At 44.7% G+C, this 27,648-nt stretch overlaps 1 protein-coding gene across 4 annotated transcripts; it reads left to right on the top strand.

Annotated features, from left to right (window-relative positions):
* RBSN (rabenosyn, RAB effector) lies at positions 1 to 27,248 on the top strand. 4 transcript variants are annotated; one of them, XM_027042715.2, is made up of 12 exons: positions 1 to 123; positions 3,001 to 3,306; positions 7,262 to 7,402; positions 9,982 to 10,082; positions 11,249 to 11,294; positions 11,407 to 11,568; positions 13,669 to 13,910; positions 15,992 to 16,062; positions 20,060 to 20,146; positions 21,018 to 21,120; positions 22,407 to 22,511; positions 23,186 to 27,248. In XM_027042715.2, the coding sequence occupies exons 2-12, from the start codon at positions 3,159 to 3,161 to the stop codon at positions 24,329 to 24,331; spliced, it is 2,352 nt and encodes a 783-aa protein (XP_026898516.1). In that variant the 5' UTR covers positions 1 to 123; positions 3,001 to 3,158; the 3' UTR covers positions 24,332 to 27,248. The 4 variants fall into 4 exon arrangements, with proteins under 4 accessions (XP_026898516.1, XP_026898515.1, XP_014931989.2 ...); XM_027042714.2 differs by having other exon boundaries at positions 67 to 197; XM_015076503.3 differs by having other exon boundaries at positions 78 to 281.
* The last annotated feature ends 400 nt before the right edge of the window (positions 27,249 to 27,648 follow it).

The raw sequence follows: 27,648 nt of genomic DNA, 5'->3' as shown, positions 1-27,648 counted from the left end.
CCCTTCTCGCCCTCAGAGATTCGGCGCTCGACAGGCGTCTGTCAGGCTGCCTTCCGGTTTCGGTGCCGCGCAGGCGCGCCTGCCGAGCGTCGAGCAACCGATGGAGATGGCGGCGGCGGCTGGGTGAGGGACCGCAGAGGCCCAGAACCCCGGCGGGAAGAGCCGACGGGCCTGCGTGCCACGGGGAGCGCGGCCGGGTACAGAGGGCCGGGAAGGGTCTGAGTGGCGGAAGCTCGGCTCACCTCAGGAACAGAGACGGGCGGGCCGTGCGGGTGTGGGAGGTATGCGGTTGTGGTGGGTGTGACGTGCTTGGTGGGAGATGTGGCTTTCGGGCCGTGAGTTTCGCCTGCATTGTGCTTGCGACGATTGGGCTCTGTGTGATTGTGTGGTTACGTGGGGGCGTGCACAGTTGTGTTTGGTTATACGGCTGAGGGTGCGTGAGCGGTGGTCTCCCGATTGCTTGCGTTTGGTTCCCTGGTTGTGTGAGGTTGAGGCGTTTGGGTTCTGAGTTCGTGTAGAGTCGTTTGTAGCGTTTGGTGTGGCGTCTGTGCGCCGTGTCAAGTTGTCATGTCCGCTCTGTGGGGTCGAGTCTTTCATGTCGTGTGTGGTTATGCGACCTGTGCATAATCGTGTTGAATTGTGTGGAGGGTGTTGTGCGCGGTCGAGGCCGTGATGAGTGCGACTGTGGGATGTGTAGTCTCTGCGGCATGTAGCCGTGTAGCATTCATGCTGGGCGTATAATTTCAGGATATGTAGGTATAATTTTTATTTTTTACGTGGTGTGGGTTGAGAGGGGCTTGCACATGTTATGGTTGTGGGGTCTGGCTTCGTGGTTTGTAGATTTATTTGGTTGTGGTGTGTGTTTGGTTATGCGATTTTAGAGTTCGGTCAGGCATTTATTCATTCATTCACAAATGAAGCTTTCGTGCGTTTCTTCGTGGTAGGTGCCAGGGAATGTGCTAGACCCTGGGGTAAGGTGGTGGGAAAGGCGCATAGTCTCTGCCCTTACAGAGCTTAGAGCCTTCTGTACTTAGTTATTTTATGTACTCGTGATTATAAGTTGATACGAGCGCTGTCCCACGGGAGAATGCCTCAAGTGAGAGGCATTTCCTTGAGGAAGCAAGGTTGGGTTGAGATGTGAAGGGTGTGTGTGTTTGATTTGTGGTTCTTAGGGTGAGTGCCTGGGAAGGAAAGGAGCTTTTAGAGTCCCCGCATCCGATAACCACTTGCTGGGGAGGAAACTGGAACTGCTATTTCAGTGACCGTCTGGAAAAGGGGCTGAGATCTGGGTGTATATGGTCATGGGGTTTCTTAGAGGGAAAAAACCAGGGGCCCGGTGTTTCATTTGCTTATTTTCTGGGTCATGGCTACCCTTCGGCTTTGAGGACCAGGCATTCCGTCCTCACAGGCCCTCTGAGCAGGCCTATCCGAAGCTGAGAGTCATACATTTCCTCTTACTCTCTACTGCGGTTTGTGACCACAGGTTCTTGGGGAGAAATTTCTCTGCTTTTGTGGAATGGTTTTATCTGGATTCTCCCAAGGCGGGGTGTTTTTCTGAGGTGACATTGGAAGTGACTTTGGCATGGCCCAGTAAAAGTGAAAATGTAACCTGTTAAGCCCTGGATGTCTTAAGCACTAAATCCTTTTATTTTTGAAGCAGTGAGAACATTAGGCTGGCTTTTCAGCTGTCATTTATTGACTTATAAAACCCACTATGTTCACTGTCGAAAAAGTACAAATATAAAACACAAAATAGATTTTTCTTTTTACCACTGGATTAAAAAAAAATTTTTTTTAACATTTATTTATTTTTGAGAGACAGAGAGAGAGAGAGAGAGAGATAGCACAAACAGGGAAGGAGCAGAGAGAGGAGACACAGAATCCGAAGCAGGCTCCAGGCTCCAGGTTGTCAGCACAGAGCCCGACACGGGGCTCGAACTCACAGATCGCGAGATCGTGACCCGAGCTGAAGTCCGCTGCCTAACCAACTGAGCCACCCAGGCACCCCTTACCACTGGATTTTTAATGCTCCTCCTTAGACTAAGGTTGGGATTTTTGTTTGGTGTGGTTTTAGCTTTGCTTTTGTTTTTTAGGGCAAACACTATCTCCTTTTCTCCTTGCATTTTAAAACATTTTTATTTATTAAAAAATTTTTTTAAATGTTTATTTTTGAGAGAGAGACAGAGTGTGAGTGGGGGAGGGGCAGAGAGAGAGGAGGGCAAAGAATCCAAAGCAGGCTCCAGGCTCTGAGCTGTCAGCACAGAGCCCTGTTCGGGGCTCGAACCCACAAACCGTGAGATCACGACCTGAGCCGAAGTCAGATGCTTAAATGACTGAACCACCCAGGCGCCCCACTCTTTGCATTTGTGATGTAAGTGTGAGAGCTTAGTATATGTGGTTGAGTAAATGACCAAGGTAAAGAGTCAAAAATTTCTGTGTGTGGGGGCGCCTGGGTGGGGTAGTCAGTAAAGCCACCGACTCTTGATCTCGGCACAGGTCATGATCTCACTGTTGGTGAGTTTCAGCCGTGTCGGGCTCTGTGCTGATGGCACAGAGCCTGCTTGGGATCCTGTCTCTCCTCTGCCCTTCCCCCAGTTGTGCTCTCTCTTTCTCAAAATAAATAGACTTAAAAACAAATTTCTGTGTGTTGGTAAGTACTTCAGACATTTCCTCAGTGGCTGAAGTGGCATACAAATTATGGAGTTGGACCAATTGAAGTGCATGTTAGAGAACTGCCTGGGTTTTGTGTTTGCTTTTGAAGTTGAATTTTCTTATCTTCAGGAATCTGTGCTTCCTACTTCAGCGAGTTGCCATTGTCCAGTGATGTTCTCAAATCTTTGAAGGTTTTGTATTTCAGTGTAAGGGTTTGAGAAGGCAGTTTGTGTTCTGAAACTTGCAGTGAGCAAACATTAAATAATCTTGTTGAGCGTTGAAAAGAACAAAGAAAATTTTCAGTTGCTGCTAATTTGCCTCTTTTCTGTCCCTTCTTTCCTGTTTCAGAGCTTCTCCTACTCCAGAGAGGAAACCTCATCCAGAGCCATGATACCACTTTCCCGTCACCTGTGTGCCGCTTGGTTAAGCTAATGCTGTGAGAGCACTGGTCCCTTGTGGAGGAATCAGGCTGACTCTTGGCATGAGGGGTTGAGAGGGACACTGCTATGGCTTCTCTGGATGACCCTGGGGAAGTCAGGGAGGGCTTCCTTTGCCCTTTGTGCCTGAAGGACCTGCAGTCTTTCTGTCAGCTTCAGTCACATTATGAGGAAGAGCACTCTGGGGAAGATCGTGATGTCAAAGGGCAAATTAAAAGTAAGAGGCGTGAGTTTTTTGCCTATCCTGTTCTGTCCTTGGGAGCTTTAACTCATGGGATGGTTTTCATTAGCTTCCATGATCCCACCAGAAGGTGATAAACAATAGTAAATTAATAATAATAGTAGTGAACATATATCTAATGCTTACCATGTGCCAGGCATTGTTCAGAGTCTTCCCCATGAATTCACCTCATTTAATCCTCATGATACCTATCGGACTGTGAGACCCCATTTTACTGTCGAGGGTGCTAAGTCACAGAGAAATTAGGTGACTTGCCTGAAGTCACACCGTGAGGCAGGGCGTGGCTTTGAACCTAATAAATGTAATCACTGTGCTCTCTGCTGTCTCGCTAGACTGTTTGAATTATCTAATTGCCAGCCTGTGAGGTATATGGAGTGGAATTTCTTTCCTTAGCTCTGAAAGTGGAGGCCCATTATATATCCATTACCCTGTTACAAATTCAAGCCTTCCTGCCATCCTTCCTCCTTCAACTATACCTTGTCCTCTGCAGCCCAGGAAAAGGACGGTCAGAGTTGAAAAGCAAGGAGAAACAACTTAAAAAGTTAAACTTGGTTTTTGAGCTTCTCAGGCCTCAGGTTGTAGAGAGTCACAGAAAGGATTTTTTCAAAGCAATTTTAACCATACATAGTGTTCATTTCTGGAATTGAGATTCTAACTCCTAAATATGATGCCAGTATTCTGGAACTTACTTTCCTAGTGATTCAGCTAATCTGCTTCTCCTAGCTGGCAGCATTTCTGAAGGCAGTGAGATTACAAAGGCCTGGATGTGTATTCACAATTCTGTGTTGGGTGGGAGAGAAGGGGATGATCATATATTTCTAAATGGACTTTGGCCTCCACATACGCAAGTCACATGCACCCTGTAATGAAATAGTCCCTCTCCATGTCTCACTTTTCAGAAAAAATTGTTGAAAGCTTTATCATTTATTACCTCTTTCTAACCACATGACAAAGTCAAACATTTTCATAATCCTGAGGGCTGTGATAAATGAGGTGTCTGTAGAGGCTGGAGCAGAGCCATAACTGTTAGCAAAAAAAAAAAAAAAGTTTTGTATTTTGTCATTTTCAGAGTTCCTTTATAAACATCGTTATTTCATTTGATTCTTCCAGCAACTCTGCAAGATGGTGGTTGGTTTCATTCTACAGAGAAAAAGTGAGGCTCAGAGATGTTGAGCAACTTATCCAAGGTCACACAGGAATTTATAGAGGTAGACTTTGACCCCAGGTCTTCTGTCACCTCTGAGTCTAGTGCTGCTCTTTCCATTTGGCATCACAGATGATACCAGACCCTGTGTTCCAATCACAGCTTGCCCTGCAGCTAGAATGCAAACAAAAACTGCTCATCTAAGTTTCCTTGGACAGCTGGAGCACCTCTGTGACCTTTAATGAGCATCCAGTCTGAGTGTCAGCTGTCATATACCGTGATGTCACTAAGACTTTGATGCTGGTGGGTTCAGAAGTTAGACAATGTCTTCATTTTCCTGTGGTAACCCATTTATTAGAGGAAAAACATTTAAGGTTATGTAGGGAATAATAGGTGTGAGAATCCACTTAAAGAGTAATAGAGATTTTATGAGTTGTGAAAGAAACTTGAAAGAATTCTCTTGTGTTTTTCTTTGTTTTCCCCCTATCTCTGCCTCAGAAGAGCTAAGAAATTGAGTTAAGCATTTCTTTAGTACTAATGAGCATTTCTTCAGTCAGGAAGGATATCTTGCTTCTGTGGGAGTTTTCTGTGTTTTGGAACCAGGAAAGTAAAGTTTTAAAGATTGACATCAAAGATTTTTGAGAAGTCCTTTGAAAAGCATTTGGTCTTTTGGTTCTTAGACATTTTATGACATTGCTGGTTTTGTCAAGTGAAATATTAAAGCCAAAAGAGCAAACTTTGATACCAGGTTTTGGAGGTGGTTTAAGAAAGAAAATATAAACTTGTCATTAAGTGGTCATTGGATTTGGGCCCCAGCCCTGCTTCAGCTTCAGTTTAGCACATGTACAGTAAGTATAAGAAAAGGTAATTGAAAATTACCTGTGGCTTTTGCTTTGTGTTTTTTTTTTTTTAGTAGTTTTTTTCCCTCTGCTTTGTGCTTTTAAAGATATATGGGATTGTTCTTAATTGGCCTCCTCTTGAAGGGCTATACCTGGGAAGGTGGCCAGTGCGTTCTTCTATCCTCTTCTATCCTAAAGTGGTTAAATTACATGGACTTGCCTGTTTAACTGGACACAGCTTAGTTTTGTTTGCAGAAGTGAATTTGTGTCTGCTAACTCCAATTTCCTGTCTGCTAACCCTTTGTTTACCGTTTTCTGTTTTCTCTCCCCTATTGTTAAGAATATCATCTGGTGGACCTTATTTTTCCAGGTGGAGAAAGCCATCTCAGAGTGACCGATAATCAGGGAATTTGCTTATTATTAGCTTGACTGCCTAACAAAGACATATATATATAAACTTAACACTTTCTCGCTCTGCCTGCCAGCCCCTCCATATCTGCATTTCCCTAGAGTTTTGAAAAGCTTTGGTAGTTTTTTTTTTTTTTTTTAACGTTTATTTATTTTTGAGACAGGGAGAGACAGAGCATGAACGGGGGAGGGTCAGAGAGAGGGAGACACAGAATCTGAAACAGGCTCCCGGCTCTGAGCTGTCAGCACAGAGCCCAACACGGGGCTTGAACTCACGGACCACGAGATCATGACCTGAGCCGAAGTCGGCCGCCTAACCGACTGAGCCACCCAGGCACCCCAAGCTTTGGTAGTTTTTAATGTTCAGGTAACAGCAGTTCAGAAGTCAGGGAATTCCATGAAGTAGTGATCTATTAAATGTAAAAGAAATTACATTTTGTGTTAAACCTGGTATTTTCTACTAGATTCTAGTGGCAGTAAGGGATAGTCATCCAAGACTTAAGAACATTAATGAGAGCAACTTAGGATCAAGAATTCTTTTTTCCCACCAGTTGACTGTTCTCCTTCAACAGCAGGTCCTCTTAGCACAGGGGGCAGAACCCCTGTTCTGTGGAGGCATAGTTTTTGAGTTGTGCTGACTGGGGAGAGCTGGGGTTCTCATTTCAAACAGATGGGGTTTCCACTTCCAGCACTGCTGCCTTATAAGCTCTGTGATCTTGGGTGCAGCAAGTTTCCCCCTCTTTGATGTCACGTCCTCATTTATAAGTAGGGATACCACCTGCCTCATAATGTTGTGAGCATGAATTGGCCTAATGTATTTGAAAGCACTTTTTGCCTGGTACATGCAAGGAATCAATCCAGGAAACATTCATTTTCTCTTGTTACCAAGTCTGGTTCCCTTTGCTTATGTTGTAGGTGTTATATCTGTTTCTTGAAGCTTTTTGTCAGTGTCAGCACACATGCATTCATTAAGTGAGTGGGGGAAGAAGAACTCTATGTACAGATAAGCATTATGGGGAGCACCAGCCCAGGTGTTGGTTTACTTCCATCCTGGAAGTAAATAAGAAGTGTTTCCTTATGAGTCCATAGAGTAAATAAATTAATACTGTAGAATTTAACTTTAAAAACTTTGTTTTAATTGAAATATACTTTACAAATAAGTTTTTAAGTGTGCAATGCAGTAAGATTTGAAAAATGTATATACCCATGTAACCACCTCCCCAATTAAGATCTAGAAAAAAAAATTTCCATTGCCTTGGTCCCCTCATCGAATTTGACTTTAATACTTGTATTTAATTGGACTCTTAAATTTGGCAACAACTAGTAATGTAGCTACATACTGGCTACATAAACCAACTTACTGCTAATACTGACTAGTGAATGGATGCCTCTGGGGGTTTATCATTGCAGTTTATTTGGGATCCAAAAATTTTCAAATGAAGTAAAGTCATTTCATCACTTTTTGTGTTTGAGATTTCCCTTGACTTTGTGCTAGATGTTCTTTGTGGACTCATTTATGGTGTTTGTTTGATTTTTCCAGGTCTTGTCCAGAAGGCTAAGAAAGCCAAGAACAGGCTGTTGAAACGAGAAGGAGATGACCGAGCAGAATCGGGGACACAGGGCTATGAGTCTTTCAGCTATGGAGGGGTTGACCCTTACATGTGGGAACCCCAGGAACTTGGTAAGAAATTCTGTTCCTTCATTCAGCAAATGTTTGAGCATCTTTATGTCCTAGGTGATGTTTTAAGAGTTGAGGAGGCATCAGTAAACGAGAGGCATCAGTAAACCAGAATTGTCTAAACTTCTCACGGTCCTTATGTCCCAGTGGGGGGCGAAAATGGACCAGAATGAGCCCAGCACCTGCTTTGTGTTAGGCACTGCATTAAATGCTTTACACGTGGACTCATTTAATCCCCACTGCACTTGATGGGGACCTTCCCAGAGTCAAACAGCTAAGCAGCTACAGAAATGAGATAGGAATCCAGGTGTTTGACATCAGCTCCGGCATTGACTTAGCTGTCTCCTCTCACGTAGTAGATTACCTGTCTAGCAAGAGGCACTCACTGATTTGTGCAACTTAATTTTCGAAACACATAATTATCATACCATCTACTGACTTTTAAAATAATCATCTTTTGAGGTGATGAAAATGTTCTACACTTTATTTCGGTGATGGTTGGTTGTACAACTCTGAATATACTAAAAACCATGGAATTTGTGTGCTTTAAATGGTGAATTGTATGTCCATGAATAATAACAGAGCTGTTACCAAAACTGCCACGTGATGTTGAACTAGCTAATCTTACATGTCCTTTAACTGTTGAATGATAACAAATTTAATATAACATTTTATGTCCATGCAATAGATACATAATGATTTACTCATGAGGCTCTATTAACTTTCATATTTATTATCTTCAGCACCTTTCACAAAAGCTTTGTGAGCTGTAAAGGGTAGTGATGCTCATTCCCATTTACAGATGAGGAAATAGGCTGTATGAAGGGAACTGATATTTATCCAGGGTCATCTACGGTTTTCTTCTTATAGGGCCACTATGGAATGCTTCTTTTTGGATGAGAAAAATCTTAGAACTGCACTGTCCAATAGGATAGCCACTAATTACATGTGGCTATTTAGATTTAAATAAATTAAAATCAAGTAAAATTTAAAATCACTTCCTTAGGGACGGCTGGGTGGCTCAGTTGGTTAAGTGTCCAACTCTTGATTTCAGTTCAGGTCATGATCTCACGGTTATAGAACTGAGCTCTGAGTTGGGCTCTGTGACAGTGCGGAACCTGCTTGGGATTCTCTCTTCCCTCTCTCTGCCTTTCCCTCAATCGTTGCCTCTCTTTCTTTCTTGCTCTCAAAATAAATAAACTTAAAAAAAAAAGTCATTTCCTCAATCATACATTAGCCACTTTTCAAGTGTCCAATCTGCACCTGTGGCTAGTGGCTGCCAAAGTGGAGAATGGAAACATTTTCATCATGGCAGGAGAAAATGGCTTTAAAAATAATAGTATACAACGTAACACTGTTAATTATACTTACATAAAAAAATAAAATTAAAAATTTCAAATCAATGTGTTGTACACCTAAAACTAATATAGCAGATGTTAATTATACTTCATTTTTAAAAAATAGTAATTATACATATGAGTTAACATGAAAGTATGTAGGAAAATTTGTGGATTCTTATTAGCTTTTCAATAGCCTGTTTTATGATTACCAGTGTTAAATTATCAGAGCAATTTTCTGATTGATTTGCCTGTTTTCAACAACCAACGAAGTCAAAATTGTGGAAGGTCAAGAGAATGGCAGATTTTAGAAGTTCATATTTAGGTCATCCCTAGGAATTTGAAATTAAATTTAACTAGATGTTAGAGAGTATGGTAGGGGAGAAAAGAACGAAGATGATGCAGAGGGTAGCATGTGAGAAGCTCCAGGTAGGGTCCAAGGTATAAATGAACCGGCCATGGTTGAGAAGAGGAGGGGGACTGCGTGCTGGGGGGGTGGGGCCAGGTGCAAGGGGAAGGGTTGGTGTTTTGGAAGAGGGAATATTTCAGATCTGCTGAGACAAGAAGCTACTTGATTCCATTTGTGTGAGAATGTTCATCCTGGGTCTTTGCTGCTGGACTGAGCAAGGTATCAGTTTAACTGGCTCCTCCTGTGGCATCTGTTAGCATTTACATTTTGGGGACTATTTTGAGAAGGACTGTTTTGATTCTGATGAAAAACCATAGTGTACCAACTTTGGAAAGTACAGAAAAGTATGAGAGATTTTTAAAAATTGCCCATAATGTTAGTGTCCTTTTTACTGAACAAAAATTCATGTGCCAGACAGCGCTCTAAGGGCTTTATAAATTTTAACTTTTTAATCCTCCTAATAACTGTGGAGCGAGTACTATTCTTATCCCCATTTTATAGATGAATGCTCCCAAGTTACAGAGATGTTAAGGAACTTGTCTAAGGTCGCACAATGTGTGGCAGAATTGAAACTTGAGCACAGGCTGGCTCCGGTCCAGGCTCTTATCCACTGTACTCCGAGGTCTCTGGTATTGTACTCTGTGGCCTCCAAGGTAACCATGGTTAATTAACATTTTAGCAAATTTGTTTCCATTTGTTTGTCTTTGAATTTTTAGTAAGACTCTAAACTAGAATTTCTACTTGCGTGTAAAAGTCATTGAGGATAAGCAGCAAGGGAGAGGGGCTCTTTCATAGGAATGACAGGTCATTTGTCTCCCCATCTCCTCTCCTTCTAGGTGCTGTGAGAAGCCATCTTTCCGACTTCAAAAAACACCGAGCTGCCAGAATTGACCACTATGTTGTTGAAGTCAATAAATTAATAATCAGGTTAGAGAAGGTAAATTTTGTTGTTTCCAAACCTTTTTTTTCTGCAAGTGTAACTTTTCTGGGAGAAAAGAATTCTATTTCTACAGTGTGTACCATGTATGTTGTATCTATCTGATGCTGGCAGAGAAACGCCCCATCTAGAGCTCACCTAGAGAGGTGCAGAGGACCTGCTTGGGCAGGTCTAGCTTGGGCTGGTTTTATTGAAGGAGACGGCCCCGGTTGACAGACTTGCCACATAGCCAGGCTTTCCTTTTCCTTTCTCTGAAGCCTACTTGGCTGCTGGAAAACCTTTCTGTCTTCAAATTATTTCCTCTTTTGGGTGTCCCAAGTACAAACACGCAATGGGGCATGGTGTGTGATACTTGATAGCAAACTGAGAAACTGGTGACAACGTTTGTGAGGACTACTCAGCCAGGGCCAGTGTTAGTGTGGGAACTTCTTAACTGAGCCTTCTTGTCCTGTAGTACCAGAGTACATCTTCAATACCGCATTTTTTTTTTTTTTAATGTTTATCTATTTATTTTGAGAGAGAAAGAGAGTGCGTGATCAGGGAGGAGCAGAGAGATTGGGAGAGAGAGAGAATCCCAAGCAGGCTCAACACTTTCAGCATGGAGCCCCGATGTGGGGCTCGAACTTAGGAACTGTGAGATCAGGTCCTGAGCCAAGATCAAGAGTCAGACACTTAACCAACTGAGCCATCGAGACACCCTAATACCACAGTCATTCTGTTCTACTCTGACCCTAGAAATGCTTGCTGTGTATGACCTGGATTGTGTCATGGGCATGGTAGCACCTGCAGGTATAGTTCTTGATGTGTACTCTGTAGGACAGAAATATGTGGCCAGTTTCATTGTCCAGGAGGACCGTGGAGAATCAGGAATTCTCCATTGCTTTCAATAGCCACACCCACCACATCTTGGCCTACCCCTGCTTATTGCTTAAATGGGGAGCTGACAATAAAGAGATTGGAATCAGGTCACGGAAAGGGAGCTGCCTTCCAGATGCAAAGCTAATACTCTGTCTCATGCAAAATTGCTTTTGTGGCTTTGTGGGGTTGGTGATGACAAATGAGACTTGAGAAGTGAAGATGTGCAAATTCCTGCTTGATGCCTTTTGCCTGTGGAAAGTGTGTACATCACCTGTTTAACTCTATTTGCACTGTTTTCTCTTTGTCAGCTCACTGCATTCGACAGAACGAATACCGAGTCTGCTAAGATACGAGGTAACTCCAGAATTTTGCTCACATTCATTCTGTTTATCTTTCTTCCTGATCACACCTCTTTTTTAGAAATGGCTTGTCTTTCTGTTTGATTTTTGTTTTGTTCTTCCCAAAGCAATAGAAAAGTCAGTGGTGCCTTGGGTCAACGACCAGGATGTTCCTTTCTGTCCAGACTGTGGGAATAAGTTCAGCATCCGTAACCGCCGCCACCACTGCCGGCTTTGCGGGTCTATTATGTGCAAGAAGTGTATGGAACTCATCAGTCTCCCTTTTGCAAGTAGGTAACGTGGAGGCGGTGCCCTGGACCCTGATCTCCTCTTGTGACTACCTTGTTTGCTGATCACCACTTAGTGATTTTGTGAACATTTTTGTCTGAGTTAATGTTCTATGGGATCTTCATCCATTCACTTACTGATTCCATGAAGCCTGCTATAGGCTAGGCACTGCCAGGGCCGAGGGATACAATGGTGGATAACAAGGGCTGGCAGACTTTTTCTGTAAAAAATCAGATGGTAAATGTTTTAAGCTTTGTGTGCTACAAGCGGTCTCTGTGACATTTCTTTTTCTTTTTTTAAAAAATTTTAATGTTTTTATTTATTTTTGAAGGAGAAAGAGAGAGAGAGCATGAGTGGGGGAGGAGCAGAGAGAGAGGGAGACACAGAATCTGAAGCAGGCTCCAGGCTCTGAGCTGCCAGCGCAGAGCCCGATGTGGGGTTGGAACTCACAAACTGTGAGATCATGACCTGAGCCGAAGTTGGAGGTTTAACCGACTGAGCCACCCAGGTGCCCCTCTTTGTCTTTTTTTAAACAGCCTTTTAAAAACCATACTTAGCTCAAGGGCCATACAAAAGCAGGCTGGTCTTGGTTTGCAGGTCATGTTTGCCTACCTCTGGTCTTTAAGACATCATCCATTCTCCCAAAGGGTCTAGCATCTAGCAGAGGATACAGACTTACAAACAAATAATTGCTTTATAAAGAGGTAAGTACTATGAGAGACATTGTGTCAGACACTCAAGAGAGTTGACTCAATTGTGGTCAGCCCTGCTTGGAAGTGGAGCTTGTAAGAGAAGGTCTTAAAATATGAGTACCAGGCTGTCCTTCCCTTTGAGGTTAAAGTCACAAACCGTTCACTGTCATATAGAACAGACTGTAATGTCATAATATGAGAGGCACTGAGTGCTGGGGAGATCAAGAGCATGGATGTTCAGGTTTGGGAGGTGATGTTCGAGAAGAGCCTTTAAGATAATCAGGATTGCAAAGAGAGCAGGAGGGAACCTGGGTAGAGTGAAGAGCAGGAGCAAAGCTGTGGAAAGGTCCTGGGGAAGGTTAGTAGATGAGCAAGTAGAATAGTTGGGGGAGTGTAGAAGACACATTTGAGAATTATGGGGACGGTGGCTACAAGGTTTGCTTGAACCAGAGGATCAGAACTCTGAGTCTCAGCTAGTTAAAAGTTGTTAAAGATGATCTCCTGGGCTTTGGGCCAGTTCTGGGACATTTAGTGTGGTTTTGCAACCCTGGAGAGTTCTGCTAACTCTGCATGTGCTGTTGGCTACAGAGCATCTGGGCAACATGGGGCAGAAGCAGATGTTTCCTCTGTCCAGTTCTCACAGTCAGCAGGCACACATTACCTTGATACCTTCCCTTTCTCCCTGAGACTGACTTTGTGTCTCACCTGAGACTTCATAAGCTATGTTTTTGGGACACTATTCACCTTTCTTGTCTTGAGCTAATTAATCAACATTTACTGGGCAGCTGCTATGGGGTATCCCTGTTGTATATATCGGGTTACAAGTATGAAAGGGCAGTTCCTACCATCATAGAGTCACAGATTCATAGAACAGCCCTGGGTATACATAGCACTGTCATACTGGGACAAAAGTGGAGAGTGCTCTAAGAGGGATGATATGGTAGGAACTGATAGGAAGGGCAGATTTTTTTTTTTTTTTTTTTTTTTTTTGTCTCAAGGAATATAGGGCTTCCTTTGTCTCAAGGAATATAGGGCTTCCTGAAGGATGTGCCATTCGAGCTGAGCTTTGGAAAGGGTAGGAGTCAGATGTTTGGAGGCGGGGAAGTCTGTCAGGACAGTCTAGGGATTGGACTGGTTGGAGGCAGAGCAAATGGAGGAGGGCAGTTAGGGTCAGGTTAGGAATGGGCCTCAGAGCCTCAAAGAGACCTTCCTAGACTGTGTGGCGCTTTCCTGGCTGGCAGTGAGAGTCTCTGCCACCGCAGAGCCTGACCCCAGGACGGCAGAGGTCTGGTGCTTCTTGCCAATAGACACAGCCTGTATCAGCACCTGTGGCACTCCCCTCTGTTGTGAGCACTAGGGTGATTGGAGTCTGCGGGCTCACTGCTGCCTGTCCTGTGTTGTGCTTTACAGATAAGCTTACCAGTGCCAGCAAGGATTCCCTGAGCACCCACACCAGCCCCAGCCAGTCACCCAACAGTGTCCATGGCTCCCGCCGGGGCAGTATCAGCAGCATGAGCAGTGTAAGCTCTGTCCTGGATGAAAAGGATGACGACCGGATCCGCTGCTGTACACACTGCAAGGACACGCTACTGAAGAGAGAGCAGCAGATTGATGAGAAGGAGCACACCCCTGACATTGTAAAGCTGTATGAGGTGACTCACTGTGTGCAGTCCTGGTCTGATGCAAGATGCAGATTTGGCTGTTAATTATGTACACGCCTGCACATTTTGGAGATGCTTTGGGAAGTTGTTCCTCTGAATCACTTTTAGTCTCTGCCAAAGGGCTATAGTGTGATTTCCTAGCTAGGGCCCTGGGTAATTCACAGAGTCATTGGGGGTGTATTGCAACAACCTCGTTCCCTCTCCCTTCCTTGCCTACTTGAAAGCAGGAAGTTGGAGACTTTGGTGGCCCAGGGGCAAAAGGAAGAAGGATGGTTGCCGTGGGGTGTGGGCAGGATTTGGGGGTGAGGGCAGAAGCTGGAGCAGGTGGTAAACAGTGGGCCAGAGGAGTCCTGGGAAACTCACTTGGAAGCTTCAGGCTTTATGAGTTTGAGTGACTGCCCATGAGCATAGAGCTTCCCCTTTAAAAAAATTTTTTTTATGTTTATTTTTGAGAGAGAGACAGAGTGTGAGTGGGAGAGGGACAAAGAGAGGGAGAGACACAGAATCCGAAGCAGGCTTCAGGCTCTGAGCTGTCAGCACAGAGCCCAATGTGGGGCTCAAACCCATGAACTGCGAGATAGAGCTTCCCCTATTAAGTCCATTCAGTTGCCTCAGCTGTCGTTACCACCAGCAGTCCCAAAACACCATTGGTAGATGCTCACTTTGAGAGGAACGTAGTGTAATGAAAAATGGGATTTAGTGTCAGCCTGGGGGTGAGACTGCCTCAGCCTCCCAGTGGCCAGGGGGACCTGCAGGCCAAGGAGAAATTGCCAAGTGAAGGTTTCGCAGGGAGGTGATAGGAGATGGGGAGGAGATCAGCCTGGGCAGCAGAAGCAGCTCATGCACAACCCTGAGCAGAGGAAGAGTGTATAGGTCTTCTCGACTTACAATGGGGTTACATCCTGATAAACCCAACCAAAGTTGAAAATATCCTAAGTCAAAAATGCATTTAATACATCTCACCTACTGAACATCATAGTTTGGCCTGGCCTTAACCGTGCTGGGAACACTTATATTAGCCTCCGGTTGGGCAAAATCCTCTAACAGAGACCTATCTGATAATGAAATGTTGAGTGTGTCCTATAACTGTTGAATACTGTACCTAGAAGTGAATAACAATGCTTGTAAGGGTATTGGGTGTTGACCCGCGAGATCGCATGGCTGACCTGTAGCTGCTGCCTGCTGCCCAGCTTCGTGGAGGGAGCGTCAGACTGCATGCCACTAGCCCGGGAAGTGATCTAAATTCAAAGTCCCAAGTACAGTTTCTGCTGAATGCCTATCAATGCCTCACACCATTGTAGAGTTGAGAAATCATAAAGTCCAATAACCGTTGTAAGTCGGGGACTGTCTATATATTGTCTGATGATCACTGAATGGTCACTATTAGCAGTTCTGCAGGTTATAATGGCTGTGCTTCTGGAGTCACCATGAAAATACTTAGACTTCTACTAGAAATGGTGTTAATGAAACCCTGTGCTGAGCTGCAGATGTAGCCATTATCCATTCTGTGTATGGAGTTCGTGACCTGATAACTCATTTTTGTAAATAGCCACTGTGCTTTTCCTTCCTTCATCTTTGAAGTGAGCCCTGGCAATGCCTTTTGCTGGTATCTTTCATCACCTGGCAGAGGAAGAATGTAGCAACCAGTTCCTTTCGTCTGCCTTGGTAAACTCATTGGCTTGTGTCCTGGAAGGCCTTGCTCCCTGCAAAAACATCCGGTAAAAAGTTTTGTTGTCACTTTCCTTCCTGCAAGATTTACTGCTTCTAAAGGAGGTCTGTAAATCAGGAAATTGATAACAGTAAAAACAAACAAAAAGCACTCTCTGCATATTTCTATATTATAAAACTGTACGTATTATTTTTTTTTAATTAAAAAAATTTTTTAAAGTAGGCGCCATAGCCAGTATGGGGCTTGAACTCACAACCCTGAGAATAGGAGTTGCATGCTCTTACTCTTACTGACTGAGCCAGCCAGGTGCCCTGAAAACTATAGATTTTAAATGCCTCTCTATTGATAACAGTGTAACTTTTCTGTACCTTGAAAGCACCACTCACTTCTTTTTTGTTCTTAGAAATTACGACTTTGCATGGAGAAAGTTGACCAAAAAGCTCCTGAATACATCAGGATGGCAGCATCATTAAAGTAAGCTATTCCTCTGTTTTTCTAATTCAGTGATGACTGTTTTCTTGCCTTTAGGGCAGCCCCTCGGTAGCTGAAAATGAAAATCTTAACTCTGGCTGTGCTTTTCTTCTGTGAGCAACTGTGGAGAATCTTTGTCATATCTGTATAGTCCCATGTAGCCATGTTCAAGTGACTCCAGTCATTTTTCTTTTTAATTTTTTTTTTAATGTTTGTTTATTTTTGACAGAGACAGAGACAGAATGCGAGTGGGTTGGGGGCAGAGAGAGAGGTCGACACAGAATCCAAAGCAGGCTCCAGGCTCTGAGCTGTCAGCACAGAGCCTGATGCGGGGCTCGAACTCACAAGCTGTGAGATCATGACCTGAGCTGAAGTCGGACACTCAACCGACTGAGCCACCCAGGCGCCCCGTGACCCCAGTCATTCTGATTGATCAGGTTCATAGGCCCCACTGCCGAGTATGGCATCTGGAGGTGAGCAAGGACAGTATTCCTCATGCACCTGCCTAGCTAGATGCTACTTCAGGGTGGCATTGAGGTGTCAGGACTTAGAGCAAGCATTTCCTTTAGAGCAGGGATTGGCACATTTTAGCTAATGGGCCAAATCCAACCTGTCATCTCTTTCTTTTTTTTTAAATTAAGATATAATTCAGACACCAAAAAATGCACCCTTTTAATGTGTACAATTCAGTGGTCTTTAATATATTTACCAAGTTGTACAACCATCATCACTGTCTTAATTCTAAATCATTTTCATCAGTCCAAGAAACCCCATACCCATTAGTAGTCACTGCTCATTTCTCCTCTCCCTGGCAGGCACTAGTCTGCTTTCTGTCTATGGATTTGCCTATTTTGGACATTTCATATAAACGGAATCATAAATATATATGATCTTTCATGTCTGGCTTCTTTCACATAGTGTAATGTTTGCAAGGTTCACTCCTGTGGTAGCACATGTTAGTGTTCCATCCCTTTTGTGTGAATGCATTTGTATGGATAGACCGCATTTTGTTTATCCATTAGTCCGTTGATGAGCATTTGGGTTTTTCCACTTCTGGCTGTGATGAGTAATGCTTCAGTGAATATTCATGTATAAGTATAAGTCTTTTTGTGGACATACAATTTTATTTCTTTTGGGTATATACGTAGGTGTGGGGTTGCTGGGTCATATGGTAACTCTAGGTTTTAAACTTTTTGAGGAACTGCCAGACTGTTTTCTTAAAATGATTGCGCCACTTTATATTTCTACCAGCAGTGTATGAGGTTTCAGTTTCTCCATATTCTTGCCAACGCTTGTTATTGCCACTTGTTTTTATAAGTAAAATTTTATTGCCATGTAGCCATGCCCATTTGTTTGATTATAACTACAAACTACAGCAGCAGAGTTGAACAGTTGTGACAGAGACTATCTGGCAAAGCTAAAAATGTTTATTATCTGGCCCTTTACAGAAGAAATATGCTGACATTTTCTTAGGAGCATTGCCTCTTCTGTAGGTTAGTGATATATGAGCTGGAGTTTGAAGTGCTACCATTAGAATCGGATCCCCACAGTCTTTCCCCAATCTGCAGGGAAGATAATTATGGCATCCAGTGCTTTCGATTTGAGAATTATCTGCCTTTGTTTTTATTTACCCACTTACTGTGGCAATATGTTATAGTGTCCCCACAAGCAAAGCTTGGCTTTTCCTTCATGACGTCAGTGACTACGTTCTAAGTCTATCGTGTGGGTCTCACATGAAAAGAAAGTTAACCTTTTCATTTACAAGGTCCTTAAGGAATTTCTTGACTTATGAGTCTGTAAATGTCTGACTTACAGAATACGAATGGCTAAACCCAGTTGGTTTGTGGCAAAAAATATCCTTTCCCTTGCATGTCTCCCTGCCTCTGCTGTTGCTTCAGGGCTCTTTTTCCAGTCCCTGTTCCCTCCCCCAGTGTTTGCCAGCCCACAGGGAAGGAAAAGAGAGGTGGGAGGGAAACACAAAAGAAAGAAACCATTGCAGACCACCTCCATTTCCCCCAGTCCTAGCACCTGGATGTCTGTAGCCTCTGGCAGAAGACAGTGTCAGGGGAGGAAACCCTTGTTTCTCCAGCCCTCTCAGCCTCCACTGCGCCTTCTCTTCTATTTGCACCTTCTGTACCCCATTCTTCCTCTTTTCATTCCAAGAATGAAGAACGGCAGGAAAGGACATTTTCGTTTCTACCTGCAGTTCACTGAGCAATTTCGATCAGTGGAGCATATATCCTTCCTGTGAGTAGGTTGGGAGAAGCAGCTCAAGTCATTCTGGTATATAGCTCCCCTAAATGGAGACTCGTTGGCTTGGAGCACCTGTCTCATGCTCTCTTCCTCCCTGGAACTTACTGGAATGAACACCTTCCTCCCACCTGTGCCCATTGGTTTGAAATCATGACAGGATTATCTTCTTCCTGGATCCCAGCAGGGAGAGCTGTGTTCCTGGCGGTCTGAGCTGGCACTAAACTTTGTCTCATGATGTTGTTACCCATGGGGCTCCTGTCCCTGAGTCTGTTGTTTTTCTTGCTTTGTGCCTCAGACACGCTTGTGGGTTAATGGGCCTCCCCATCCAGCTGGGGAACTGCCATTGCTCAACGTGTTTCCAGATGTCTAACTCTTACTCCTTCTCCAAAGATTGGTTCTAAAGGGCTTTAGGTGAATTTTACTCCCTCATTCATTCGATGGATATTTATTGAACACTACCTACGTGCCAAGTGCTATTTTGGGTGTTGGGACTGTAGCAATGAACAGCGAAGACCGTGTCCACTGTTATAGAGCTTCATTATCATGGGAGCACAGGCCATAACCAAGTGAAAAAGTCATGAACAAGATAACTCCAGACGTGATAGGTGCTCTGTGGGAAACATGTTGGTTGATGTGACTGAAACCTTGGGAGTGCTTTCAGATTTGGGCCAACCTTGTTATTTTCCACATGACTTGGAGATACCAAGACGAAGTGGATGCATCCTCAATTCTGGTCTGATGTTCTTTTTGCAAACTATGCAGTTTGAGATGATGAAACCACCTTATTGGATCCTCTAGTTACAGCACACACCAAGATTTTTCCAGCTCACACTTTCTCGTAGATGATAAACTAGGTCAGCGCCTCAGTCCTTTCTGTTTATTTCACTTAAATTGCTGCTGCCTCAGAAAGGGGGTTGAATGGCCATTGCTGAGGCTGCATTAATAGCTGCAAGGTCTTCTGAAGTGTTTCTGTTTTCAGTGGACATGGATGAAGCTTGGCCATGTCCTAGTTCCTGAGGATATAAAAATGAAAAGCCATCATTATTGCACTTGGATTTTGGGCCTGATGGGGGTGACAGACTTGTAAATGAACAGTTCTAAGATCACATGATGACTGCTATTGTTCCTTGGAGTTAAGTGGAATTAAGCCACCTCTGGCCTTCTCTGAAGTCGCCTGCTCCACCCTGGGTACTCCTCCCTTCTTAATTTGGAGTCAAAGTGCTTTTCTCATGTAGGGAACAATTGTTCATGAGACCCAGGGGCATGGGGCAATTGATCTAATGCTGTGCTGGGTATCACTAGGTGTTGAACGGTCTCCCTGCGTAGTCTGAGTGAGAAAAGCCAGGTGCTTTTTCCTCTGATGTGGTGTAGCCAACTTATTTAGTAAACTACTTCATATATCTTACTAGGTATAATGAAATTGTTTTGGGAAAGTAGGCTGAAGTAGATTCATTTGCATTTATTTTGGTGACGAGTGTAAGAGCTAGTCCTTAGAGGCCTAGGCACAAATCTGTTCCTGTGGTATCTGCAGACTAAAAGAACAGAAAGCAGCTTCCACGTGATTAGCACTTATATTTAGAAGAGGAATGAGCCCTGCATTATATACAGAAGTCTGAGATAATACCGCTTGGAGAGAATTAGCTGTGTCTACCTTTGTAAGGCCTTAAACCTTTAGAGCCCTTTTACACAATGCTCTCCAGTAAGCGTGATGAAACTTGGATTAAACATTTCTGTGATTTCTTCTTAGTGCTGGGGAGACCACCTACAGTCTGGAACATGCCAGTGACCTTCGAATAGAAGTGCAGAAAGTGTATGAGCTCATAGATGCTTTAAGGTAAGGTGATGTTTGACTCCTGTCTTGAGTGGAGGAGATACGGTTTCAATGAGGGGGGTGGGTGGCTGGCAGGCCTGAGCTCATCCGGAGTCCTGGGGAGTATGTGTGAGGAGCCAGCTGAGGGTAGGCACCAGCTGTGGCTCTCAACACGTCTCAGTAACTTGGTTAAGGCTTCTAATGTTCCTTATTATTAAAGAAATAGGAACTGATTATTGACACCATCTTTGTGCCAACCATTGGTTGTATCCACATCTCATTTATTGGACCAAAGTTACCCGGTGTGGTAAGGATTAATACGCTCATTTTGTAGGTGAGAAAATGCACCACAGCTGGCAAAGTGATGGAGCCAGGATAGGAAGCCAGATTCTTTCTGCTGGTCAACAGCTGCTTTTTAACCATGGACTTGCTGTTGGGGTTAAATCAGCCCTTTGAAGTGTAGAAAGTATAATGATTTAGAGGGAGAACTGAGATGGGGCAGCCTTGTCCATCTGTCTGTGCAGGACTGGCTATGTAATTTGCGCACCTAGTGCAAAATGACAATGCAAGTCCACAGTAGGGATTATTAGGAAGTTTAAGACTGTGACAGCAGAATATTAAACCAGGCCCTGGCTACTCCCTCATGAAGTTGGCCCTACATGTGTGGCCAATCCCTTAATGGGTGAGTGTTGGTTGTTTACCCTGTGCTGTGTTGGGGACCTTGGGTACAACCACAGGGTAAGAAACGGGCTTTGCCTTAAAGGACACTTCGTGAAGTCTTTAACCTGTTTCCTCCACGGATGGTTCTGGCATGAAAGCCTGGCAACTCAGAGATTGCTCCCTTGTTTCTGGGGCTAGCAATGCTTGTTACATTGATATGTTTGTTCCATTTCAGTAAGAAGATCTTAACCTTGGGCCTGAACCAGGACCCTCCACCACATCCAAACACTTTGCGGCTGCAGAGGATGATCAGATACTCAGCTACGCTTTTTGTGCAGGTAAAGCCATCTTGGGGTGATAGGAACGTCTCACTTGCCTTCCCTGCTTTTCTGCCTCTCAGAAGGCAGACCGTGCCAAAGGCTTATTTCCTATTTGTACACTTATTTTTTAAAATTATAAATACAGTCATGTCACACTTAGAGAAAAATCTGGACTACAAAGAAGGACTACAAAGTTTCTACAAAGAAACTTCTTAATTCTATGTCCCCAGGATCATGACACATCATTCTGGCATATTTTCCTTTTTTTTCATTTGTATTTGTTACATAAACACTTACGATTAGTACATATTTGCAAATTTATGTTTTCTCTTTTTAACACTGAATTTTGTATCATAAACACTTTTTATAGTCTTTGTTTAAACAGCTGTCGCTTGAATGGCTACAGAATATGACTTTGCATGCACCATCCTTTACTCACTCTCCTTTTACCGGGTATCTGATAGATTCCCGTGTTTTGCTTGTATGAATACTGCCTGACAGACATACTTATACATGCCATTTCTTCCTCAGGATGAGCTCCTAAGGGACTCTTCCTGGGCCACTGCTTGGGAGGAGACAGCTGATTGTTCACAGACTGACTCACCCTGGGAGGTTAGAGCAGAGTTGTTTCTGCCTCAGCACACCTCTTGGGAGAGCCACAGTGAACCACCTCTGGGGCTGCATGATAGGGTGATCTACTAGAGCCCAGTTGGCTTAGTTTTCCAACACCGTATTGCAGAGAAGTGGGCCCTTTGTCCTTTTTTTTTTTTTTTTTTTAACGTTTATTTATTTTTGAAAGACAGAGACAGAGCGTGAGGAGGGGAGGGGCAGAGAGAGAGAGAGGGAGACACAGAATCCAAAGCAGGCTCCAGGCTCGGAGCTGTCAGCGCAGAGCCCGACAGAGGGCTGAAACTCACAAACCACAAGATCCTGATCTGAGCCGAAGTTGGACATCTAACTGAGCCACCCAGGCGCTCAGGCCCCTTGTCCTTTTGATTAGTGGTGTATTCAGCAGTCATGCGGTGAGTGCCTACTATGTACCAGGCAGTGTTCTAGGTGCTGGGTGTCCTGCCATGAAAAAAGACACTCCTGTTCTTGTAAAATTTACTTTCTAGATGGGGATAGACCAGAAGTAACTAAAATATATAGCTTAGAAGATAGTGAAAAGTGCTGTGGAGAAACATAGAGCAGGGAAGGGGTAGCGGGCGTGCATGGGCTCAGATGGAGGCTTACAAACAGACTTCATTAGGCTGATGTTCTTCCTAAAAGGATTAAAACATAAAATTGTCTGTGGCTTCCTACAGGAAAAGTTGCTTGGTTTGATGTCACTGCCAACCAGAGAACAGTTTGAGGAACTGAAAAAGAAAAGGAAGCAGGAAATGGAGAGGAAGAGGATCCTGGAGAGACAGGCAAGTGAAATGCTGCTGGCAGCCTCTTGGGCACAGAGGCTGCCCCAGGCTCCCAAGGGGTCCTCTGTGAGGTCGTGGTAAACCGCAACTTCTCGTGCTCTCCCGTTTGCATCTCTCTTCTGTTCTTTTCTGGCCTCTCCTCTGTAGATACCAGAATAGTTGTTTTTCTCCCCAGGTCAGTCCTATATTTCTTCAGAGATTCTGCTGATTTTCTCCCATCCAGAATACCATGGAGGCTGCCAGTTCTCCCTGTAGCACAGATCTCAGAGGACCCAGACCTCAGGGAGCTCCTTGTAGAACGCTTTGGAAGATGCAACATTAAACAGAATAATGTGTGCATTTAATATTGGGTGAGATTCTAGTGTAGACGAGTGATACTAGACCTCACAGGTTTAAGACCAGCATGTGGCCAGTGAATAATCTAAGATAGAGAAAATCTTATCCCTTAACTTACTATTATTTATGAATTTATTTTTGAAAGCCAGGCCATGTGCCTCCTCTCCCCTAAAGCGCACAAAGCATGATCTGACTTAGCATTTGGATCCCTGAGTCCTGAGGTGGGCAGTTGGAGTCTCATCAGCACAGGGGCGGTGGGACCGTAGGGGCAGCTGATGGTATGGCTGCTGTCAGCCTGGTGACTGTGTTTCTTCCCTTCGGCTTTGGTGTCTCCCCAGGCTGCCCTGGAATCCCAGCGAAGGCTTAAGGAACGGTGGAGTGACCTGGCGCCTCGTACGGCTAATGGGGAGGTGGCGTCCCTTCGAGGGGGGCCTGCCCCCCTGAGAAAGGCTGAGGGCTGGCTCCCGCTGTCTGGAGGTCAGGGGCAGAGCGAAGACTCAGACCCCCTCCTCCAGCAGATCCACAACATCACATCATTCATCAGGCAGGCCAGGGCCGCTGGGCGGGCGGACGAGGTGCGCACGCTGCAGGAGAATCTGCGGCAGCTGCAGGACGAGTACGACCAGCAGCAGACAGAGAAGGCCATCGAGCTGTCCCGGAGGCAGGCCGAGGAGGAGGACCTGCAGCGCGAACAGCTGCAGATGCTGCGTGAGCGGGAGTGGGAACGAGAGCGGGAGCAGTTCCAGGCCGCATCCCTACACACACGGACTCGGTCCCTGGACTTCCGAGAAATCCGGCCTTTCCAGCTGGAGCCTGGCAGGGAGCCTCGCACCCACCTTGCTTATGCTTTGGATCTAGGCTCTTCCCCAGTTCAGAGCAGTGCAGCTCAGAAGACTCCTTCGCCCGTCTCAGCTCTCGAGCCGGTCAGGGTGTGGTCTGGGCCCCCAGCCGTTGGCCAGGAACCCCTCCCCCAGAGCACCGTGTCACAGCAGAGTGAGCTGGCCTCTCTAAACCCCTTCGAGGAGGAAGACCCCTCCAGCCCCACAGCAGACGGCACTACCAGCCCTCCGGCTGCAGAGCCTGCCTCTGGCCCTTCAGCCTGTGTCCTCAAAGAATACAATCCTTTTGAGGAAGAAGAGGAGGAGGCCGTAGCAGGGAATCCCTTCACTAACCCAGACAGTCCAGCGCCCAACCCCTTCGATGAGGAAGATGAGTATCCCTGCCCGAGGCCCTCAAGCCCTCCTGTTCCTGGCAACCCGTTTGAGGAAGCCACCTGTACCAACCCCTTTGAGATGGACAGTGACAGTGGGCCAGAGGGCGAGGAGCCCATAGAGGAGGAGCTCCTTCTCCAGCAGATTGATAACATCAAGGCGTACATTTTTGATGCCAAGCAGTGTGGCCGCCTGGATGAGGTGGAGTTGCTGACAGAGAACCTGAGGGAGCTGAAGCGCACCCTGGCTAAACAGAAGGGGGGCACTGACTGACCCCACTGACCGTGGGCAGGGCATCTTTGGGCCCAGGGCCTGGCAGGAGCCTGTGGAGCAGAGCAGGGCAGGGCTGGTGGGCTCGGCGGGCGAGAGGGAAGGGGGAAGGGTAACATCTAAGGTGTGCACACAGGTTAGGGCAGGGAATCTGCTGTTTCGTGCTGTGCACTTGGAGGTTTTTCCACTACAGTTGAATATTAGTAAAGTGGGAACCAGAACAGGAAGAATAAGAATTCATATGCTGTATTTCCTGGGTTGGTTTTTTGTTACTTGTTTTTTGAATTGGGTTTTCCCTTTAGAAGGGATTTTAAATTTTCATTACCGACTATAACTAAATGCAGTTCTGCTGGGCAGTCTTCGTGAGTCCATGTGCTCCTGCCTAGTCTTTGGTCCTTATGCAGTATTATAGGGAAGCCTTAAATAGGGCACTTTGCTCAGCCAGGACAGACAAGGTGGATTCATTTAAACCTTTCTTTGGTCAGACAGAAGTCTGTCCCTATTAGGCTTCTTTCACCTGGGGCTTCCTCTGCCCTGCTGGGCACATCCCAACCCATGCAGTAGAAGGGGAGACGTGCTGCATGAAGGCAATAGTTTAGACCCAGGAGAGCCCAGCACCTCTTTTTAAGAGGAGGTGGCAGGGGGTGATGTTTCACCAGGGTGTTTCCATTCAATTTAAGTCCTTGGTTGTCTGTTTCAGGAAGTTAAACCTCCAGTCCTGGCTATCACTGGGTCTGACCGTGGGCTGTTCAGAAGATGGGAGTGGTTAACTTTTTGGTTGATGGAGGCAGTAGTCTTTGGGAGAAGAGTGTCTACCCAAATGTTACTCTGTTGGAACTGAATAACTGATGGTATAATTGTCCCAGAGAAACCTCCCTCTAGAGCTTTGGTGAAATTATTCTGGCCTGGGCTTTTTCAGAGGGCCCAGTCTGTAATTTAGGATTGTAATCAGGAAGCTTTTGTGGGACATTGCCAGGACAGTGGAAACTTCCTTGAGTCAGAAGATAAAATAATTTTCAGGGCAAGTTGATCAGCCTTCTTCCTTTTTGGGTCATCCTGTCCTGATCTGGGCACCAGGGAGGTATTTTCCTACCAATGTTTAGTATTAAGAAGTGGAAATGTTTGAAGAGGCACAGGCCAGGATCATTCTGGTAGCACCACACTACTTGAATTCTTCATCAAGTAAGGGCAAAAAGGGAAATTGTTACTTTAGCTCTGGTGCTTTGGTTTACAGGAATGTAATCCTTACCTGACGTCTGACATCATGATACCCAAGTGTGCTCAGCTATAGGTAGAGTTCCTGCAATTAGGCTTGTTGATTAATGAACAATAACTGACCACTAGTCACTTTATATCCCTTAACTAACTCTGGGTCATACTCTCACTGGTTACAGGTGTGAGAGCTGAGATTCCTTTTGTTACCTTCTGGGAAGACCCCTGCTGGTCTTGAGAATGTTTGAAAAACATTGTGGTTTAAAGCTGATCTGTATTTGTGTTGACACTAGTCGCATTTCTTTAGCATCTGATGGATTTTTGGGCTGAGTGAAAAGATCCTGTATAGGGGTGTGGGAATGGGAAGTGGGTGGAGGGTGTGTGGAGGACACTGTTCTGTTTGCAAACAAAGGAATATGAGTCGATTGCTAATATCAACCAGTTACCAGCCTTGCTGATTGTGGTGGGGGTTGGGAAGTTGGCAACCAGGTCTGTAAGATGTTGCCTGGTACAGGCACCTTTCTTCCTTCTCATGCCCTTCCCGCTGTTATTATGGAGGGTTTCACAGATGGTTGGCATGCTCCCTGCTGCTCAGTCTGTCATTGCTCTCTGATTGAAGAGGAGGATACTCTCTGCACCAAAAAGCAGGTAGTTCCAGAAGCTAAATGCTGCTTTCCGTCATAATTACTTTTCTTATGAAAATATATCTCATAATTAGCTGGTGATTTCAATTCAGACTAGTTTACTGAACATATCCTTTTCCTGAAGTCAACCCAGGTAGCAATCTGTAAGTAACTAAGAGCATTAAGAACCACACACTTAAAAAGTTAAACTTAAAAACAAAACAAAACACTGAATATACTAAACCAAACTAAAACCTTCTGATGTGATTGAATTCTTCCATGGGTATATTCTTCCATTTAATTCTTCTATGGCTATATTCTATATAATCATAGACCTGACAGGAATTAGAATTCTCTATCCCTAACGTTTCCCAGAATTCACACAGCACAAAGTTGGCTTTATAGAGATGAGTTATCATCAGGGTAAAGATGGCCTATGGGTTGCAACCACAGCTTCAAGTTCTTACCTCATGTGAATATTTTACTCTTCCCGCAGTCTTTCAAGGCAAACCACTCCATCTCATGAGAAGATGAGCAAGTTCTTTTTTTTTTTTTTCTTAATTATTCTTTTTAGTAATCTCTACATCCAACGTGGGGCTTGAACTCATGACCCCGAGATCAAGAGTCCCAAGCTCCTCCGACTAAGCCAGCCAGGCACCCCAAAAGTGAGCAAGTTCTTGATGCGGTGTTGGCAGATCTCCTTAGACAAAGATCATGTATGGAAGAGACTTTGGGGATTCAGATATCACATGAAGTTGGCCTTTGTTTTCACACCTTGTTTGTATTTTTCCATGTCTAATACACTAAGGACATTTACTAATACTACTTGCAGCTCAATGTGTCTTTGCTGTTCAGATACTAAAGTGTACTTCTGAGTCATCATGAGCCAGGTGGTAGGTTGGACATTGGCATAATTAGATGATGGTACTCAAAGGGAGAAGCTGGTCTCTTTACCAGGTCACAGAATGTGGTAGCAGATTGTACAGGTCATTTGATGGTGACAGCTTGAGGGTCATTGGTTTGCATGCACTACTCTGGGGCCTTGTATTGGAATCTTTTTTTAAAAAATAAAATAACAGATGTTAGTGGTTGGGTGTATGTGTGTGTATGTCCACATGTGTTGCAAGTAAGAATTACCAGATCTCTGCCCTCACCCCTTTCTAGATGACCATCTGAGTATCAAAAGATACTGGACAGAAGGTCACTGGGCTCTTAACGGGATAAATGTGGGTTCCACTTCTGTCCTTAATCCTGGTTATTCCTGCAGTGTTGATTAAATGAGCTGTTTCATGCAAGAATAGTGCCAGACCCTTTACAATCCATCAACCTCATTTCATGCTAGAAGAAACTGAGGCTCAGAGAGGTTGAGGAGCTTAATGGCTGCCATTCGTGCCATGCAGTTTGCTACCTTTTCACATACCCCTTATTTAGCTCTACCAGCAGCAGGCCTGTGAGGTAGTTCCTCAGATATTCATCTGGCAGAGG

The sequence above is a fragment of the Acinonyx jubatus genome, chromosome A2 (genome assembly GCF_027475565.1).
Source record: "Acinonyx jubatus isolate Ajub_Pintada_27869175 chromosome A2, VMU_Ajub_asm_v1.0, whole genome shotgun sequence".
Classification (NCBI taxonomy): domain Eukaryota; kingdom Metazoa; phylum Chordata; class Mammalia; order Carnivora; family Felidae; genus Acinonyx; species Acinonyx jubatus.
The sequence above is the reverse complement of the archived record's forward strand: the minus strand, read 5'-3'. Positions and strand labels throughout refer to the sequence as shown.

Bases quoted from the DNA above. Each gene is read 5' to 3' on its own strand.
- RBSN (XM_027042715.2), top strand. From the start codon at position 3,159: ATGGCTTCTCTGGATGACCCTGGGGAAGTCAGGGAGGGCTTCCTTTGC. The intron at 11,569-13,668 runs GTAGGTAACGTG...TGTGCTTTACAG, and splicing joins CATCAGTCTCCCTTTTGCAA to ATAAGCTTACCAGTGCCAGC. The intron at 21,121-22,406 runs GTAAAGCCATCT...GGCTTCCTACAG, and splicing joins CAGCTACGCTTTTTGTGCAG to GAAAAGTTGCTTGGTTTGAT.